A 14,311-nucleotide genomic window follows, 5' to 3' on the forward strand; every position below is an offset into this window, starting at 1 on the left:
ACTTGGCGGCTTTCCTCTTTTCAGCTCCAACAGCCAAAATCCAGTGTTCTTTGAGCTCGCGGAGACTCTTCACTTACCCCAAAATGCAGTGGAAATATGCAAATTATCTCCTCAGGACTCCTCCCCTGGTTTACCGATGTCCTCTTTTCAGCTCCAACAGCCAAAATCCAGTGTTCTTTGAGCTCGCGGAGACTCTTCACTTACCCCAAAATGCAGTGGAAATATGCAAATTATCTCCTCAGGACTCCTCCCCTGGTTTACCGATGTCCTCTTTTCAGCTCCAACAGCCAAAATCCAGTGTTCTTTGAGCTCGCGGAGACTCTTCACTTACCCCAAAATGCAGTGGAAATATGCAAATTATCTCCTCAGGACTCCTCCCCTGGTTTACCGATGTCCTCTTTTCAGCTCCAACAGCCAAAATCCAGTGTTCTTTGAGCTCGCGGAGACTCTTCACTTACCCCAAAATGCAGTGGAAATATGCAAATTATCTCCTCAGGACTCCTCCCCTGGTTTACCGATGTCCTCTTTTCAGCTCCAACAGCCAAAATCCAGTGTTCTTTGAGCTCGCGGAGACTCTTCACTTACCCCAAAATGCAGTGGAAATATGCAAATTATCTCCTCAGGACTCCTCCCCTGGTTTGAGAATACAGGGTCCTGCTCTCTGGAGTTTGAATTTCCCGTTCATTGTGCAGTTTCCGCAGCTTCTAATTATATATGTTTTACCTGTGATGAGAAATGTTTCAGAAACAGTCTATAAATAAAAGGGCAGACACGACACCAGCTGCAAGTGATCTACACTTCATATAGAAGCTTCAGATCACTGCTGAATATACCTATAACGGCACTGACAGTGATTAACCCCCCACTTCCATCATACCAGCATATTCGTAACATGCTATTCACTAATGTCCAGGAAGGGTCATTTCCGCACCTTACTACTCCCCTCATCATCCCTTGCATTCTGTACAATCTACATGTGACATTCTGGCTGCTCCCGGTGACTAATCTATAGGATCCTGACTGAGCTCTGACATTTCTAAGATGGGCTTGTCACTTCAGATAGAATTGCTCTTGGGGTGCGGTGATTTGCCAGGAGCAGCAGCATGTGACCATGCCTGGACACGACCAGAGGAGGATTGTGGCAGCCAGGATTATTGCCTCTTCTAAGGACAGTGCAGGGAGGAAGCCGCGGTCAGCAGCACTGCTCAGATACTTAATATTTTGCCACCACTGGGATTTTCCGCTCATCAGAAATGACAATATTTACTTTCTCCTAATAACACTTGTATTGTAATTGACAGAGATCATAAAACTCAGATATCACTTGTTTCTTCATATGAAGATTTGCATTTAGAGAACATTTGTTATTTTCATGTAGAAGATAATGACAACAGCTCAGGTCAAATGAAAAAAGGAACCGTATAAATAACAAAATCACTGAGCAGCTGATTGATTCTCATTCCAGTGGTCCCATATCCAATGGAGAATACACTGTGATCTGGAAGGTGATTACATGAATGTGGTCAGTGGAGTTTATCTATAGACCGCACACTTCTCTTCACAGCAGAAGTAGTAACACAATTACATGTAGAAGCTGCGGAAACTACAAGGAGCGGGAAATTCAAACTCCCTAACGTCCTGTGTTCAGCCAATCAGCAGAGGAAGGGGAGGAGCTAATGTTAATAGTTACCGAATAGGAAGTTGCCGCTCAGGGGCTGATGGCTTTTTCTGTTCTTTGTCCTTCTGGATCACGTGGTTTCAGGACGGTCGGATATCAGGAAATTTGCTTGTGTTGAGTGATCAATGGTCTCTTGGTTCCATACAGGAATTTCTATCATTTTCCAGGATCCAGGGAACTGTATCCGCTTTCTATAACACAAAGTGCAGAACTGATTCTAACAATGGTGACTCCATCACACCAGCAATATTCCGAGTGCCGGGAATATAAAGAAACGAGATACTGCAGTTTACAGAGAACTTTGAAAGAAGGAGGTGGGGATTTTATAAAATGTAGGTTAATATTATCTAGATAAACCTACTACAAAGCTGCAGAGGATATTAGTCTCTTAATCCTGATGCGTTTTCAGGATCAGACCCGTGCGGCTGATAGGAGTCAGCGAGTGTTCACAGGAGATAGCGCTGGATAATGGACGTCCTATAATGATCGCATCATATACACCAAGAAATCTGCGCATGTTTCCTAGATTCCTTCACAACACAGTCCAGACTCCTAATAGATTATATAAAGATATTATTCAATAATCAGGGCAGAGAAGCTGATGTGAGGGATTAGCTCGTTATTATGGAGGATTTGGTGGCCCTGAAAAGAGCCTTTGTGTTAGTCAGACGTGTAGGACGGATCTAAGCTCTCTCCCCACGGATCCGGTGGGCCAGCTGGATGTCTTTGGGCATGATGGTGACCCTCTTAGCGTGGATCGCGCACAGATTTGTGTCCTCAAACAGCCCCACCAGATAAGCCTCGCTGGCCTCCTGCAGCGCCATGACGGCCGAGCTCTGGAAGCGGAGATCGGTCTTGAAGTCCTGGGCGATCTCTCTCACCAGACGCTGGAAGGGAAGCTTACGGATCAGCAGCTCGGTGGACTTCTGGTAACGGCGGATCTCACGGAGAGCGACTGTCCCTGGCCGGTAGCGGTGAGGCTTCTTCACTCCGCCAGTGGCGGGAGCGCTTTTCCTGGCGGCCTTAGTGGCCAGCTGCTTGCGGGGAGCTTTCCCTCCGGTGGATTTACGAGCGGTCTGCTTAGTTCTGGCCATAGCTCTGTATAAAAGAGAACAGAAGTGATGAGAGGAGCGGACAGAGCGGGATATTTATACTCCTCTGCTCCTGTTACCGCGTCATGTGAACACGCCCCCTGCACTGCATTGATAATATCATAAATTAACATGAGCCGCCAAAACAGGTGTGATATCCGCGACCAATCATTATTCCCAAAATCATCCCAACGCCCATTAATCCCGCCCTCAAAAAGAGGGGCAGGGTCTCTGTTCACACTCTTTTCTGGCTGCGGATACTGGCACAGGGTCACACCATGTCTACATGCGGCTTCTACAGCAAGAGCCGCCGTCGTCACTGTTCTTCTATGTCACCAGTACACGGAGCTGTACAGGGTCTACTCTATCATCAGTCAAATCACTGGTTCTCCAATTCTCTCATCGAAGTAATAACCGCACACTAATCCTTTCACTAATAAAGACGCAGGTTACAAGTGGTGATTGATTAGGATGATGTAGATTTCTGTAGGACATCGGCCCCTTCCCTCCATTGATTACACTGATCGGTCACCTGCACTGGTGTGATCGGGACACAGCGCAGCTCTATGCGGAGATGTGGGGAAAAGCTTATTCATTATAACACTGGAGCCGCTCCCTGTACACACTATAATCTAGAAGCGGCAGGATATACGGGCACTGATCATACAGCTCTGCCGGGGACAAGGTGGTGGCACTGATCATACAGCTCTGCAGGGGACAAGGTGGTGGCACTGATCATACAGCTCTGCAGGGGACAAGGTGGTGGTACTGATCATACAGCTCTGCCGGGGACAAGGTGATGGCACTGATCATACAGCTCTGCCGGGGACAAGGTGGTGGCACTGATCATACAGCTCTGCCAGGGACAAGGTGGTGGCACTGATCATACAGCTCAGCCGAGGACAAGGTGGTGGCACTGATCACACAGCTCTACAAGGAACAAGGTGGTGGCACTGGTCACAGCTCTGCCAGGGAAAAGGTGGTGGCACTGATCATACAGCTCTGCAGGGTACAAGGTGGTGGCACTGATCATACAGCTCTGAAGGGGACAAGGTGGTGGCACTGATCATACAGCTCTGCCGGGGACAAGATGATGGCACTGATCATACAGCTCTGCAGGGTACAAGGTGGTGGCATTGATAATATAGCTCTGCTGGAACAAGATGATGGCACTGATCATACAGCTCTGCCAGGGACAAGGTGGTGGCACTGATCATACAGCTATGAAGGGGACAAGGTGGTGGCTCTGATCATACAGCTCTGCTGGGAACAAGGAGGTGGCACTGATCATACAGCTCTGCAGGGAACAAGGTGGTGGATCTGAAAAGAGCCTTTGTGGGGTAATAACAGGGCGGCTTTGGATTATTCCTTAGCTGCGGGCTTCTTGGCTTTAGCTGCCTTCTTAGCAGGACTCTTCGCAGCTTTGGGTTTGGCCGCCTTCTTAGCCGGACTCTTCGTCACCTTCTTGGGCTTCGGAGCGGCCTTTGGCTTCTTGGTCGCCTTCTTGGCAGCTGCTGCGGGCTACTTGGCCTTCTTCTGGCTCTTCTTTGCTGCGGTCGGAGCCTTCTTGGGCTTCTTCGGAGACTTGGCGGCTTTCTTGGCTGCAGCAGGCTTCTTGGGCTTGGCCGCAGCTGCTGACTTCTTCCTGGCCGCTTTGTCCTTAGTCTCCTGCTGCTTCTTGTTCAGCTTGAAGGACCCGGAGGCGCCGCTGCCCTTCACCTGGAGGAGGGCGCCCTTGGTGACCAGAGCCTTGACGGCCAGCTTCAGGCGGCTGTTGTTCTTCTCTACATCGTATCCTCCGACAGACAGAGCCTTCTTCAGGGCGGCCAGAGACACCCCACTGCGCTCCTTAGAGGCGGACACGGCTTTCACGATCAGATCGGAGACGCTGGGACCGGAGGGCTTCTTGCTTTTTTTGACGCCCCCGGCGGCGGATTTCTTCGGCTGCTTCTTGGATTTGGCGGCCGGTTCCGCGGGAGGGGGAGCGGCGGCTGGTGCGGTCTCTGCCATCGTGTGCTGCGGAACTAGAACACAAATATTTCCTGATAGGAAACAAAACACTGAGGCCGGAGCTGGAGGCGACTGTTATATGTACAGGCTTACTGCGCACTGATTGGCTGCTGAGCTGCATCGTCCTGAGCATCTATTGGCTGACACTGAGCACAGGCCCCGCCTCCTTCTAGCTGATACCGAGTGGAGCTCCGCTCTCCCCTTGTGCTTCCCTGCCCGGGATAAAAGCCCTTTTCCAGGATCTCAGCAGTCAGATACTCCAGCACAGCGGCCAGATAGACCGGAGCGCCGGCGCCGACTCTCTCGGCATAATTGCCCTTGCGGAGAAGCCTGTGCACACGGCCAACAGGGAACTGGAGTCCTGCCCGGGATGAGCGGGTCTATGCCTTAGCACGGACTTTGCCTCCTTGTTTGCCGCGTCCAGACATCGCTGTAATCTTCTCCAAAAAGTGGAAAGCACAGAAAGAAATATACTCTCTTGTGATGCCGGTTCTGTCTCCTCAGTCGCTTTTTATCCGCCGCTGCCCCGACCTCCTACCTTATCATTGGATGGATCTGAAGCCGCCAATGTGAAGCAGACTTGTGGAAACACCAATAAGACGCAGCCTACACAGGTCACGTGACTTTTTGTTCATGAGTTTGAAGTTCCCGCTCAGCGGCTGATGGCTTTTCTGTTCTTTGTCTCCATATAACACAAGGTTCTATGACCGACCTATATCGGGAAAGCAGCTTGTGTTCAGCGATCATTGGTCGTTTACATCCCATACAGGAGTCTGGAGATTTTAGTTGAGCAGTCTCCGCTTTCTGTAATACAAGACCTGGGGTCAGGGATGCTTCGGTTTCCTTTCATGGATATAAAGAGTGAATAAGCCATCAGCTGGCTATGCTTTGTTGTTCCCATTATTAAAGAGTGGGTCTCCTATACTGTTATTGCGTATGCAGTAACTATCACTTCCCGGTGCCTGCGCAATGGAACCCTGCGGCGCAGTGCAGAGAGGGACGGCGCCAGGATGAAGCAAAGCGCGCCTTATGTGAGCGGCACTTTGCTCATGCCCGAGAAGTGAGGTAGAACAGAGCACATCACAGGGCCGTGTGACGTGTAGGGCAGTGGGGTAATAAGGTAACTAACCATATAGGCGGATATTTTGGGGAACAATATACAGTTAGGTGGGGATTTATTGGCATCCGGGGGATGCCAAGCCTGTGGAAAATAGAGTAGATGAAAACACTTTTCTCTGCAATCAAGCCTCTACTATGAGCCATACAGGTATGTATAGATTTTCTTTTCTACAACCTGTATGCCCATAGTAGAGGTCTGATATCTCCCAGGGGGTGGCAGATTCCCTTAACAGAATGTGTCTGTTGTATTTCAAATAAAGTGTTTACTCTGTGTCTGTGTGTTTATTTAACTCTTTACTTTACTTTATTTAGGCTTGGTAATGACAGGGTCTGATTGACATTTTGTCATCACCAAACAAAAGAGCTAGGTGTAAGCTAATCCAATTCACCCAATTTTCATCAGCATTCCCATTCATGTAATTTCTGGGGCATCTGAAAGCTGTTTTAATATTTTTTTTTATTATATGCTCAATCCCCGAAGCCCTATCTTTTGTAAAATAACTAAAAATAAAAAACAACCATATCCCTCACATGTCCGCTATCATGACGCAATCCAGATTGTCCCTCGGCGATCCGGGTCACATCTACAGCAGTGACTTCAGCAATCACTGATGTCACTGCTGTAGAAGACAGCAATGTACACTGACAGGGGTGTAATCACTACTGCCAGTATACATTGCAGCTGCAAGAGTGAGGTCACTTGGGTTCATAAGCTGAAGATCAGCTGATCAGCCTCGGTGATCTCAGCCTCAGTGGAATGTGGGAACACTAGTGATGAGCGACCATGCTTGCCACTGCTCGGTACTCGCCGAGCATCTCAGTACTCGAGATGCTGGGAGCTCGCCGAATACTGCATGTTTGGCGCTATTTAGAGCACCAATCATACAGGGATTGTCTACCACTCACTGTAATGTCACAGCCTTGGTAGATGTGGCATTACCCGACAATTTAGAACAGAAAGAATAGAGCATCACACATAGATTAGACAGATAGAAACATGTGAGTCACATCTACTATATAATTGTCTTATCCCGTCTGTCTGTCTATCTGTCTGTCTGTCTTTCTGTTTGTCTGTCCTGGAAATCCCGCGTCGCTCATTGGTCCGGCAGCGGCCAATCAGCGCCGCGGGATTTCTGAAAAAAGATGGCGGCCGTTAGCGGCTCATCTGGCGGACGGAGGTCAGCGGCGATGCAGCGGGGAGATGAGCGGCGCTAGCAGCACAACTACCCCGACCGGCGCCGCTGACCTCCATGCGGCTAACGTCGGAAAATCAGCGGCTTGGCCCGCTGATCTCCCGACAGCAAGTGTGAACGGAGGACCGGGGAGCGGTGCCGCCGGTCGGGACGCTTCTGCTGCGAGCAGTCGCTCATCTCCCGGCTTCTCGCAGCAGATGGAGCCTCACAGGCAGCGGCGCTCCCCGGTCCTCGCTAATACGGAGCCGCACAAGCAGCGCCGCTCCCGGGCTCACACTAATACGACGCTGATTGGTCGCAGTGGCCGACCGCGACCAATAAGCGAGATGGGCGGCAAATTTAAACGCAGCTCTGCTGATTGGTCGCGGTGGCCGGCCGACCGCGACCAATCAGCGAGATGGGCGGCAAATTTAAACGCCGCTGTGCTGATTGGTCGCAGTGGCCGGCCGCGACCAATCAGCGAGATGGGCGGCAAATTTAAACGCCGCTGTGCTGATTGGTCGCGGTGGCTGCAGCGACCAATCAGCGAGATGGGAGGCAAATTTAAACGCCGCTGTGCTGATTGGTCGCGGTGGCCGGCCGTGACCAATTAGCGAGATGGGCGGCAAACTTAAACGCCGCTGTGCTGATTGGTCGCGGCCGGCCACCGCGACCAATCAGCGTGATGGCCGGGAAATTTAAACGCCGCTGTGCTGATTAATCGCGGCCGGCTACCGCGACCAATCAGCGAGATGGGCGGCAAATTTAAACGCCGCTCTGCTGATTGGTCGCGGTGGCCGGCCGACCGCGACCAATCAGCGAGATGGGTGGCAAATTTAAACGCCCCACTGCTGATTGGTCGCGGTGGCCGGCCGCGACCAATCAGCGAGATGGGCGGCAAATTTAAACGCCGCTCTGCTGATTGGTCGCGGTGGCTGCAGCGACCAATCAGCGAGATGGGAGGCAAATTTAAACACCGCTGTGCTGATTGGTTGCGGTGGCCGGCCGTGACCAATTAGCGAGATGGGCGGCAAATTTAAACGCCGCTGTGCTGATTGGTCGCGGCCGGCCACCGCGACCAATCAGCGAGATGGCCTGGAAATTTAAACGCCGCTCTGCTGATTAATCGCGGCCGGCCACAGCGACCAATGAGCGAGATGGGCGGCAAATTTAAACGCCGTTCTGCTGATTGGTCGCGTTGGCCGGCCGTGACCAATGAGCGAGATGGGTGGCAAATTTAAACGAGGCTCTGCTGATTGGTCGCGGTGGCCGGCTACCGCGACCAATCAGCGAGATGGGCGGCAAATTTAAACGCTGCTCTGCTGATTGGTCGCGGTGGCCGGCTACCGCGACCAATCAGCGAGATGGGCAGCAAATTTAAACGCCGCTGTGCTGATTAATCGCAGCCGGCCACCGCGACCAATCAGCGAGATGGGCGGCAATTTTAAACGCCGCTCTGCTGATTGGTCGCGGCCGGCTACCGCGAGCAATCAGCGAGATGGGCGGCAAATTTAAACGCCGCTCTGATGATTAATCGGGGCCGGCCACCGCGACCAATCAGCGAGATGGGCGGCAAATTTAAACGCCGCTGTGCTGATTGGTCGCGGTGGCCGGCCGCGACCAATCAGCAAGATGTCCGGCAAATTTAAACGCCGCTCTGCTGATTGTTAGCGGTGGCCGGCTGCAATTAATCAGCGAGATGGGCGGCAAATTTAAACGCCACTCTGCTCATTGGTCGCGGCCGGCCACCGCGACCAATCAGCGATATCGGCGGCAAATTTAAACGCCGCTCTGCTGATTGGTCGCGGTGACCGCGACCAATCAGCGATATGGGCGGCACATTTAAACGCCGCTCTGCTGATTGGTCGCGGTGGCCGGCCGTCCGCGACCAATCAGCGAGATTGCCGCCAAATTTAAACAACGCTCTGCTGATTAGTCGCGGATGGCAGACGCGACCAATCAGCGAGATTGGCGCCAAATTTAAACAACGCTCAGCTGATTGGTCGCGGCTGCCAGCCGCGGCCAATCAGCGAGATTGGCGCCAAATTTAAACAACGCTCTGCTGATTGGTCGCTGACGCCAGACGCGACCAATCAGCGAGATTGGCGCCAAATTTATACAACGCTCTGCTTATTGGTCGCGGACGGCAGACGCGACCAATCAGCGAGATTAGCGCCAAATTTAAACAACGCTCTGCTGATTGGTTGCGGTGGCCGGCCGAGACCAATCAGCGATTTTGGTGCCAATTTGAAACACCGCTCTGCTGATTGTTCGCGGTCGCCGGCCGCGACCAATGAGCAGTATTGGCGCCAAATTTAAACGCCGCTCTGCTGATTGGTCGCGGTGGCCGACCACGACCAATCAGAGAGATGGGCGGCAAATTTAAACGCCGCTCTGCTTATTGGTCGCGGTGGCCGGCCGCGACCAATCAGCGAGATGGCCGGAAAATTTAAACGCCGCTCTGCTCATTGGTCGCGGTGGCCGTCCGCGACCAATCAGCGAGATGGGCGGCACATTTAAACTCCGCTCTGCTGATTGGTCGCGGTGGCCGGCCGTCCGCGACCAATCAGCGAGATTGGCGCCATATTTAAACAACGCTCTGCTGATTGGTCGCGGCTGCCAGCCGCGGCCAATCAGCGAGATTGCCGCCAAATTTAAACAACGCTCTGCTGATTGGTCGCTGACACCAGACGCGACCAATCAGCGAGATTGGCGCCAAAATTAAACAACGCTCTGCTTATTGGTCGCGGACGGCAGACGCGACCAATCAGCGAGATTAGCGCCAAATTTAAACAACGCTCTGCTGATTGGTTGCGGTGGCCGGCCGCGACCAATCAGCGATTTTGGTGCCAATTTAAACACCGCTCTGCTGATTGGTCGCGGTCGCCGGCCGCGACCAATGAGCAGTATTGGCGCCAAATTTAAACCCCGCTCTGCTGATTGGTCGCGGCCGACGGTCACGACCAATCAGCAATTTTGGTGCCAAATTTAAACAACGCTCTGCTGATTGGTCGCGGTCACCGGCCGCGAACAATCAGCAGTATTGGCGCAAAATTTAAACCCCGCTCTGCTGATTGGTCGCGACCGCCAGGCGCGACCAATCAGCGATTTTGGCGCCAAATTTAAACACCGCTTCGCTGATTGGTCGTGGTGGCCGGCCGTGACCATTAAGCGATATTGGCGCCATATTTAAACACCGCTCTGCTCATTGGTCGCGGTTACCGGTCACGAATAACCAGCATTATTGGCGACAAATTTAAACACTGCTCTGCTGATTAGTCGCGGCCGTGACCAATCACCATTATTGGCGACAAATTTAAATAACGCTCTGCTGATTAGTCGCGACCGCCGTCCATGACAAATCTGCGATATAGGCGCCAAATTTTAACACCGCTTTGCTAATTGGTCGCGGTTGCCGGCCTCGACCAATCAGCGATTTTGGCGCCAAATTTAAATACCGCTCTGCTGATTGCGCCCGGTCGGCCGCATACCTATTCTAGAATACCCGATGCGTTAGAATCGGGCCACCATCTAGTATATAATAAGTACAGTGACAGTGTTGGTTACTGTACTTGTCATTTAGTGTTAAAATAAAGGATTTATTAAAAAAAAAATTGGCGTGGGGTTCCCCGTTATTTTAGTCTCTAGCGGAGGTTAAGCAGATGGCTGGGGCAGATGTTTGAAGCCTGGGAAGGGGGTAATTCCCACGGAGCTTCCCAGGCTACTAATATCAGCCCCCAGCTGAATACCTAGCCTTTACTAGCTATTAAAATGGGGGACATGAACTCGACTCATCTGGATGCCGTCACAGCCAGACACTGAGGAGCTTCACTGAGGAGCTTCTCAGTGTCTGCGGCATGGCAAACTGGATGGCAGCGTTCTGCTGCGATCCAGCCTGTCATGTCAATGTAGCAGAGCTAAAGCCATCCTGGGAACCATGGAAAGGTAAGGAATCCTAACCTCTAGTATTAAAACCTTACGTATGTAAAGTGACGTAATGTTAATAAGGGATGAGAAGGCCTGAGACCTGGCTAATGGACACCCAGCCATGGAGAAATATACAAATGTAATGTCCAGCTCAAGGAAAAAGGAAACCACTCCTTTATTTGCAAAGAGTGCAAAAATCCTGAAACCGAAGCCTAAAGAGAAAAAGTGGAAAATAAATGCATGTGCATGCACTGTGTAGGCCCATGTTCACACTGGCCACCAAACATTCCAGGGGGCATCGTTTTTCTACAAGAGGTGTATATGATTATATTCCAGGCGGATGTTATTTAACGTAATGTTAGTATAAAAAATATATAAAACAACTTGCGCTAGTGTATAGGGTATGTGGCAAGAAATAACAATGAAGATGTTAAAAATGTCCAATTTTATTTAAATATGTAGGTTACAAGAAGTTAAAAATCATTGCTCGGTATAGAAATTTGAAAAGATTGAAATTTGGACGTGACGCTATCCCAGACATTAACACACAATATCACATACGGGAAGGATTAGTTTTTGAAGTTGTGAACGAGTCCATAGCCAGTCCACCACCATCGGACACCCAAATATCAGAGGACAGATTTTCCACCCATCCAACACCAGACTATTATCATCAAACACAACTGGATGGCCATAGAGGCACAGCAACCAGCCCTCAACCTTCCACTGAAGCTACCTCCCCAATACTTACGCCCATTAACACACAAAACCGCTTTGACCCACTGGAAAAAAATTAATGAATACCCTAGCAATAATAATCAATATCCTACCGCCTCCCAAGACAACGGCTTGAGAACCAGATCGAACTCTCAACACCCACAAATTAGTAAAAGGGCCAGCAACTCAAATTTTTTTCAGTTGGCCCAAAGAAAAGGCGCCAAAGGGGCTGTAGAGTAGGGCAATTCTCCAAAAAGAAGAAACAATTAGAAGAGATAAACAGTAAAGGTGATTCTATTTTTAACCTAAGTAAACACAACCTAAAACCCAATGAAATCAACCTACTTAATAAGGGCCTGAAGTTTGCCCCCTCGATAGGCCTTAACAAATTTCAGGCCTTTATTGGAATCAAACAATTCATGAGAAAATTGGCTCTCAAAAAATATTACATAAAAAAGGAAACCCAAACTCCAACACAGGATCAAGCTAATCCGCCCACTTCATCGTATATACACACCAGGGCCGGCTCCAAGTTTTTGTGGGCCCCGGGCGAAAGAGTCTCAGTGGGCCCCTTTAACAGATATTATGATTCCAGATGCACCCCTTAAGTGTGTAAGCCCCCCAACATGCAGCATCAGTCAAATTCTACATGCAAGAGGAATGAAATGCAACAACACCCCCTTACATATGCAAGGCGCCAACATGCAACATAAAGGGTATGTGCACACGGTCAGTAAACGCTGCTGATTGGATGCAGCACACTTGCGCTGCGTGCAAACCACAGCATTCGATAATACAAGCAAAGTGGATGGGATTTGAAGAAATCCCATGCCCACTATGCATCTCCAGGCACCTGCGGATCACCCGCGGACACGGACTTGCGGCGCGTCTTTCCGTCAATTTCTCTTGTGGAGTCGCTAGTCTCCGCAAGAGAAATTAGATCAGTGCAATGTATAGGATGGGGTGAATCCGCATGGTTCAATGAACACATGCGGATTCACCTGCGTGCAGCGCTTTGGACGCAGCATAAAGTATACTGCGTTCAAAGCGTTGACAGTACAGATGGTGTGCCCATAACTCATTCCCTGTAAAAGCCCCCACAACATGCAACACATGCATGCATCACCCCCTTCCCTGTGCTAGACCCTCAACATCACCCACTTACATATGCAAGTCCCCAACATGCAACATCACTTCCCTATGCAATTCCCCACAATATGCAGTGCCATGCATGCATCACGCCCTTCCCTCTGCTAGACCCTCAACATCACCCACTTATATATGCAAGTCCCCAACATGCAACATCACTTCCCTATGCAATTCCCCACAATATGCAATGCCATGCATGTGTGGCACCCCTGAGGGTTCGACCACCACATGAATGCTGCACTTCTCTAATGGAGTGTAGTGTTCCTCCTCTGAGGTAAGCCCGGTGTGATGGTCGCGACCCAGCCTTGCATCCAACACCACACTTCTCCACCAGAGGGAGCTAGTATGCACTAGGTGTTGCTCCCCTGGTTACAGGGAGACTGGGGAACACAAAGTGGTAGGAACCAGTTAGTGGGTGTGGGTGGAGGACTTACAAGTTAGTTACACCTTAAATTTCATATTTAATAGAAAGCCATCTTTGATCTTGGTCTGTTGTTCTTCTCTGGTCCTTTGTCTAGCCCAGGGGTCCTCAAACTTTTTAAACAGGGGGCCAGTTCACGGTCCCTCAGACCATTGGAGGGCCGGAATATAGTTTTTAAAAAAAACTATGAACAAATTACTATGCACACTGCACATATCTTATTTGTAGTAAAAAAAACAATACAGGAACAAATACAATATTTAAAATGAAGAACAAGTAAAGTTAAATCAACCGGTATTTCAATAGGTAGGTAACTGTACCCAATAGGCAGCATAGGTCCTCAATAGGCAGGTAAATGTCCCCAATAGGCAGCATCGGTCCTCAATAGGCAGGTAAATATCCCCAATAGGCAGGTAAATGTCCCCCATAGGCAGGTAAATGTCCCCAATAGGCAGCATAGGTCCCCAATAGGCAGGTAAATGTACCCAATAGGCAGCATAGGTCCCCAATAGGCAGGTAAATGTCCCCAATAGGCAGCATAGGTCCTCAATGGGCAGGTAAATGTTCCAAATAGGCAGGCTGTTTCCCCCTTATAATGCCATATGCAGGCTGTTCCACCCCTTATTATGCCCCATGCAGGCTGTTCCCCCCCATGTAATGCCCCATGCAGCATGTCACCGCCCCATATAATGCCCCATGCAGCATGTCACCCCCCCATATTATGCCCCATGCAGCATGTCACCCCCCCATATTATGCCCCATGCAGCATGTCACCCCCCCTATATTATGCCCCATGCAGGATGCCACCCCCCATATAATGCCCCATGCAGGATGTCACCCCCCATATAATGCCCCATGCAGGATAACACTCCCCTGTCTTTATTATACCCCATGCAGCATGTCACCCCCCACATATAATGCCCCATGCAGCATGTCACCCCCCATATAATGCCCCATGCAGCATGTCACCCCCCCAATATAATGCCACATGCAGCTTGTCACCCCCCCCATATAATGCCACATGCAG

At 50.4% G+C, this 14,311-nt stretch overlaps 1 protein-coding gene and 1 pseudogene across 1 annotated transcript; both read right to left on the reverse strand.

Moving 5' to 3' along the window:
• Positions 1-2,361: 2,361 nt before the first annotated feature.
• LOC141161380 (histone H3-like) lies at positions 2,362-2,772 on the reverse strand. Its single transcript, XM_073646189.1, has one exon. It carries the CDS (start codon positions 2,770-2,772, stop codon positions 2,362-2,364), a length of 411 nt encoding a protein of 136 aa, XP_073502290.1.
• Positions 2,773-4,131: 1,359 nt separating this feature from the next.
• On the reverse strand, positions 4,132-4,779 carry LOC141161139 (histone H1.01-like; annotated as a pseudogene).
• Between the last annotated feature and the right edge of the window lie 9,532 nt (positions 4,780-14,311).

Source organism: Phyllobates terribilis, unplaced genomic scaffold (assembly GCF_046119375.1).
Source record: "Phyllobates terribilis strain yellow unplaced genomic scaffold, ASM4611937v1 Scaffold_9__5_contigs__length_417890890, whole genome shotgun sequence".
In the NCBI taxonomy this organism is placed as follows: domain Eukaryota; kingdom Metazoa; phylum Chordata; class Amphibia; order Anura; family Dendrobatidae; genus Phyllobates; species Phyllobates terribilis.